Source organism: Rhinatrema bivittatum, chromosome 5 (genome assembly GCF_901001135.1).
Source record: "Rhinatrema bivittatum chromosome 5, aRhiBiv1.1, whole genome shotgun sequence".
In the NCBI taxonomy this organism is placed as follows: Eukaryota; Metazoa; Chordata; class Amphibia; order Gymnophiona; family Rhinatrematidae; genus Rhinatrema; species Rhinatrema bivittatum.
In genome coordinates this window covers 296237828-296243827 of record NC_042619.1, presented here as the reverse complement: position 1 = coordinate 296243827, position 6000 = coordinate 296237828, and the positions used below count along the sequence as shown (strand labels likewise).

The following is a 6000-nucleotide window of genomic DNA, read 5'->3' as shown; positions in this document are numbered from 1 at the left end:
AGTTAGCATGTGGCACATTTAAAACTAATCGGAGAAAGTTCTTTTTCAAGCAACACACAAACTCTGGAATTTGTTGCCAGGGGCTGTGATTAGTGCACCTCCTTATCCCCTGGGCTGGCAGCAAAAATAGCATTTAAATCCATGTTATCTCTTTTGAGTTTTGCATAGGCGACATAAATAAATTGAACATTCTTGGTATGGACTGTACAGTGACTGACTGGGTAAGAAACTGGTTGCGTGGGAAGTGACAAGGATATTGGTAAATGGAGTTCACTTCAAGGAGGGAATTACTACTGGTGTGCCTCGGGGATCAGTCCTTAGACTGGCTCTTTTCAACATTTTTGTGAGTTGAAACTGTTTACTTTAGAGGAAAGATGAGATAAGCGAGATATGATAGAGAAATTTCAATATTTTCAAGGTTTCCTTTCAAAGGAGGCTCTAGAATGAGTAGTCATGGGATGAGGGTGACTCAGAAGTAATCATAGGAAATATTTCTTTACAGAGAGGGTAGTGGATGCATGGAACTGCCGCCTCCTGGAGATGGTGGAGAAAAAAACAGAATCTCAATTAAAAAAAAAAAAAAAGCATGGGATAAACACAGGGCCTATCAGAGTAATGGGAATTGCATAGCTAAATAAGTTAGATGGCTAGGCAGACTAGAACAGGCCATATGGCCTTTTTGTGTCACATTTCTATATGATGCTGTGGACCAAACTCGTGGTAGGCACAGTGTGGGGAGTAAGGCACAGGAGTCAAAAAAAGGGAAAAATGATTATACTGGAAGTGTGTGAAGGGAGAGATTTCCCTAGGTCTTAGAAGGGAGCTCAAAAGAATGCCTCGCAGGTCTGGTAATTATGCGGGAAGAGGTGATTAGCGTGCCAGCCCACAATGAAGTGAACCCAGATCCAAGTGTGCCGCGTGAAAGTAGAGTCCACTAACTAGCGAAGCCGTAAAGTTCGCAACCAATTATTTTTCTCAACCTCAGAGGCAGGGAGCTGGGTGGGCGGAGCGGCAGGCGCGCATGCTCCGCTGAGCTTGGCGGTTGGCCGGCAGAACCAGTGCTGATAGTGGTACTGCCGCGGGGCCGGACGGCGTGCGCCTGCGCCTCTAGGCAGTAAGAGTGACGGGACTGAGGGGGCCTCGAGCCGGGGAACGATGTTCGCAGCAGTAGGCGAAAGCCTGGCGGCCTTGCTGCTGCTGTTGTTGTTGTGGCTGAGGCCCGGTCTTAGTATAGGTGAGGACTGCCTGCCCTGTGTGGGCTGCCAATATAAAGCAGGACTCGGTGAGCCAGTCTGGCAACGGGAAACAGGGAGGAGACAGCGTGTCTGTTCCCAGCTAAGAAACCCTCAATGTTTTTTCTTTTCTAGAGGTTCTTGATTGTTATTATAAAACCAACATTTTCATAGTCTGGTCTCCTTTTATGCTGCTTGTAAATTAACTTTAACACAAGTCTGCAAAGAACAAAATGTGCGAACGCTAAACTTTACCGCAGCATGATTTAAAATGTTTTGTTTTTTTTTTATGTTGGTCTAGGTTCCAGGGTGCAAACTAACTTTTCATATGAAATTACAGTTCCACAGCAAGTATTATCACTTGAAGGAAAGCATGACAAGGTATTTTTAGTTTCTTTTAAAGTAAGCTACATTCTATAAATGATGTAGCGATCCGAGCCTACTCGTCTTCTGTTTCTAAATGGAAGATACTGTACAATATTTGAAAAGTAGAGGGCAAGTATCAGTCAACATTTTTAGTGTAGTTCGGCAAGGTGATCTGCAACCTATTCTTGCGCAACTTTTCTAATTCCATTCCCTGCACCACTGGTGGTTGGGACAATGACAGTCTTCACCTACTCTGATTGCAATTGAGGAAAAAAGGAAGCGATTTGCTGCAATTCAAGAAGATTCCTGGTTGGGAATCCGGTAGAAAAATAATGCACAACACTCCTTCTCCATTTTCTCAGATAGACCTATAGATTCAGAATTCTCAAATCAAGCTTTTCCATATCATATGTGTGTCTTTACAGCAGAATTTTTTGTATCGGTAAGTCGTACAAGCCCATATAAAAATAGTGAAAACCCCAAGACTTACCTTATTGCTGATTCAACATGAGTCAAATTAAAAATATTCACATTTTTATTAATGAGAAAATTCAGATTTAAGTCACCTTTCTTTTTTATGAACCAGTCTGGGGGTAATATTCAGTCAATGGCCTGATTTCAAAGTTAGCTGGATAAACTTTGGCTGATGTTGGAGGGATATTTATGCATGCAGCCACACTAGTGGACATAGCCAGCTATCTTAAAGGTAGCTGGATAACTTTAGAATAACACTTTGGCATGACAAGAGTTAACTGGATAAGTTAATCTGGCTAACTGATTATTGGAGTTAGCCAGATAACTGGATAACTTATTTCTCCCCAAAATGTCCCTGGAATGCCCCTACAATATCCAGCCAAATTTTAGCTGTATAATGAGAGGGCCTGCTAAAGTTTAGCCAGATTAGTGCCCAAAATGTTCAAAAATCAGCATTTCTTAGCATTCCTACAGGTTAATCCACTCCAGTGGGTTATGGACCAAAGGTGACGTCATGGAATATATATTCCTGCACAGACATCAGCCCGCAAGTATTCTGTCTCCAACAGATGGTGGACGTGCATCTCCCTACTGGGGATTGTTTTAAAAAAGTAAAATAAAAAATGAAAGGAGAAAAAAAAAATTAATTTGCCCCGTTCTCCTGTGGTAATACCTTATGGTCCCTCCCTCAGTTGAGTTTTCCTGAGGTGATATTTGCAGATCCCTCCCTCAGATGAGTGCCTCAGCCCAGAAGCTGGTTTTCTGGTGTGGACCAAGCTGTAGAGAAACAGCTGAGAGGCTAGTAGTTGCAGGAAGCAGAGTGCAGTGGTGAAAGCCTTTGTCTCCTCCCGCAGCTGGAGACCAATTCTATGCTCGGCTGGGACAGGCTGAATGCCGGTAAGGAGTAAAAAAAAAAAAAGATTGAGTTTTTCCATTCTCCTGGTTCCAAGAGAGCTTGGAGTCATGGTTAGGCCCCACTATCCCTTTGGTTAGATGCTGTGTGTTAAGCTGTGCCGGAGTTTGTGTGCTTTTCTGTGCAAAAGTCTACCACAAAACTGTCTGTTCGCACTTAACACGCTTGGGCGTGCGCATAGGTGAGTGCTCAGGTGTGTGCTTACGAGTGCTCAGGTGGGTGTATATTGTGCACCTAAATTTTGGACGCTTATTGGATAGGTCTTGTTTTTGGGCACCTTGTCCATGCTCACTTGTGCAGGCGAGCAGCTGCTCACACAATCGTCAGACGCTTTGGGAGCATGCTGCTAGCGAATGTGTACCTTTTTGCTGCTTGCCATATACAGGCATCTCAGCTTGGCGTCTCCCTTAACTTGTGTCAGTGCTGCTTGGAGGCTCAGGTAGCGTTATCTCCGGCTGCTTTTACTGAGCCCACCCTTCCCAGCATGATGCAGTAATGGGACCCGGAGGGAGACCGGTCAGAGGTTTTGCCTGGTTTTGGGGCTTCCTTAACTGGTCGTCAGTGGGAGAAGATTTCTCAGTGGGCGCAGGACCAATGCTCCCAGTTTACCTATGGGCTAAGGTGGCATTGGCGTGCTTTTCTATGTGTGAGCCTGCTGCGAAACAACTTGGCAGGTTGAGCAGCTGTTTGGCTAGGCTCCGCTCACAGGTTTTGCTTAGTCGCAGACGTGGTAGGCCTATGAGTTTGTGATCGCAAACTGTGGATCCCCACACACCTGGTGCCGCAGGTAAGCGTCAGAGTATGTCTACACCTGCTGTGGGTCATGCTGATAGGTATCAGATGGCACAGATGATGAAGGCGGCTCTTACTCCCTGGATGATGGGAAATGCCTCTGGGGTTGGAGCTCTATAGAACAATGTTGCATTTTTCATAGAGATGAATTGCTGGCTTGAATTGCCTAGGCACTGAAGATGCTGAGTGCTGAAGCCAAACAAGAATCCCATTTAGATTCCTTATGTAAAGCTTCAAGAATTGATTGAGCTTGAATGGGGAGCCTCAGAAACTAATTTTAAAAGGGGACAAGGTAGTACTGGATCCGGCAGAAAGAGAAAGCAGTTGCACTTTTCTGAAAATGGATGTGTTGGTGACTGCCATCGCCAAGCGGACTACTATCCCTGTGGAAGGGGGAGCAGCTTGAAAGAGGCGCAGGATAGGAAAATTTAGGCTTTCGTTAAGCAGGCCTTGAGGCAGTGGGAGTGAATTGCAGATGGCCTCTTGCTGCTCCCTGGTGGATCACTCTTGCTTGTTATCTCAGGAATTTCAGGGCCCTGCCCTACAGCCTCACCACCCTGGATGAGCCCAATCGTGTCTGATTTCTGAAGCTAAGCAGGGTTGAGCGTCAGCTATGACTGGTGCCAAGACAATTTCAAAGTCTAATCTTACGAAGTGGCCTTTTAAAGGATCACTCTAGTTTGGGTGTGAGACTAAAAAAAAAATGGCCAGTAAGTGGGGTGAGTCCCAGGTTCCTGTTACCAGAGGAATAAAAACAGGCACTGTACACGTTTGGCGTGATATGTAGTGCTAGGGTTTTAAAACATTTTCGACCCATCAGAGGAGCGATTTCTTATAGGGCTTGACCTTTGGATAATTCTCACTAATTCATCCCAGGCAGGCCGTGGGCTCGAGTGGCAATGCTCCCCTGAACTCTTTATTGAGGGTGTGCTGATCCATTTCCTGGGAACAGGAGATAGTGGGTCGCCTATGTCCTTTTTATCAGAGGTGGATCGAGATCATATCAGACCAGTGGGTTCTGAAGGAGGTAAGAGATAGCTGTGTTCTGGAGTTTTTCAGCGTTTGAGACTTTTTTTTGTGATGTCTCCCTGCGGTTCTCCATAGAATAAACAGAGTGGAGTGTACGTTGTCAAGACTTCTCAGCCTGCAGGCTGTGAACCCAGTGCCCATATCATAAGGGCCAGTATTCCAATTATTTCATAGTACTGAGGAGGATTCCTTTCGCCCCCATCTTGGATCTCAAGCGAATCAATCGGCTTTTGCAAGTGACTCGTTCCTGCATGGAAACCTTATGCTCGCTGATAATGGCAGTACAGTTGAGGGAGTTTCTTAAGTCTCTGGATTGTCAGAGGTATATCTGCATATTCCCATCTGGCTGGAGCATCAGCGGTTTTCTGTGTTTTGCTATTTTGGGACAATATTATCAGTTTTTGAGCACTAACCTTCAGTTTGGACATGGAGTCCAGAACCTTATCTAAGGTCATGGTGGTGATAGCGGCAGTGTTGAGAGAGGATGGCATTCTCTTCCACCTGTACTTTGGCTAATTCGAGCCATGAAAGTTTTTTTTTTTTTTTCAGGCCTCACGCAAGGTGATGTCTTTGCTGCAGGAATTAGGTTGGGTGATGAACTTGGCCAAGAGCAATCTGCAGCCATCTCAGAATTGGAGTATCTCTGTGTTCGTTTTTGACATGAAACAAGACAGGGTATTCTTGCTGGGGGTCCACATTCAGAACTGCTGGCGCAGTTGCGACTGTTGACAGAAACAATACACCCGGCAATGTGATCTGAACTACAGGTGTGTGGGTTGATGGCAGCCACCTGAGAGATGGTTCCATGGGCAGGGACGTATATGCATTCTCCAGCGCCCACTGCATGTTGGAGTCCAGTCTATGGACTAATTCATATGACTTCAGTTACTAGTGGAGATCATCATCCAACTGCTGCGATGGTTACAAGCGGATAATCTAATGAAGGGCATTCTCCTATGAACTACGCATGACGGATGCAAGCCTTTAGGGTTAGTGATCTCATGAGGAGTTGACAGTGCTGGAAAATAGAGTACCTCCTCTGGAGCATCATTCGGCTGGTAGCCCATGCCGTTTGGTTGGCATGCTTGTGATTCGTCGACCACTTGCAGGTTTGAGTGGTCTGAATGATGTTGGACAGTGTGGTGATGGTGGCATACTTCAATCTCTAGAGAGAAGCCAAGAGCTAGCAAGTGT

At 45.5% G+C, this 6000-nt stretch overlaps 1 protein-coding gene across 3 annotated transcripts in view; it reads left to right on the top strand.

Annotated features, from left to right (window-relative positions):
• Positions 1–1089: 1089 nt before the first annotated feature.
• The window catches only part of LOC115092811 (disintegrin and metalloproteinase domain-containing protein 9-like), a 501882-nt gene continuing 496971 nt past the window's right edge, over positions 1090–6000 (top strand). For all 3 annotated transcript variants that reach the window (XR_003857086.1, XM_029604141.1, XM_029604140.1), the window contains exons 1-2: positions 1090–1234; positions 1534–1613. Coding sequence is in view for 2 of the 3 variants with exons in the window: in XM_029604141.1 (XP_029460001.1) it covers positions 1156–1234; positions 1534–1613 (159 nt within the window). In the remaining variant the exon portion in view is untranslated. The remainder of the gene's footprint in view (positions 1235–1533; positions 1614–6000) is intronic.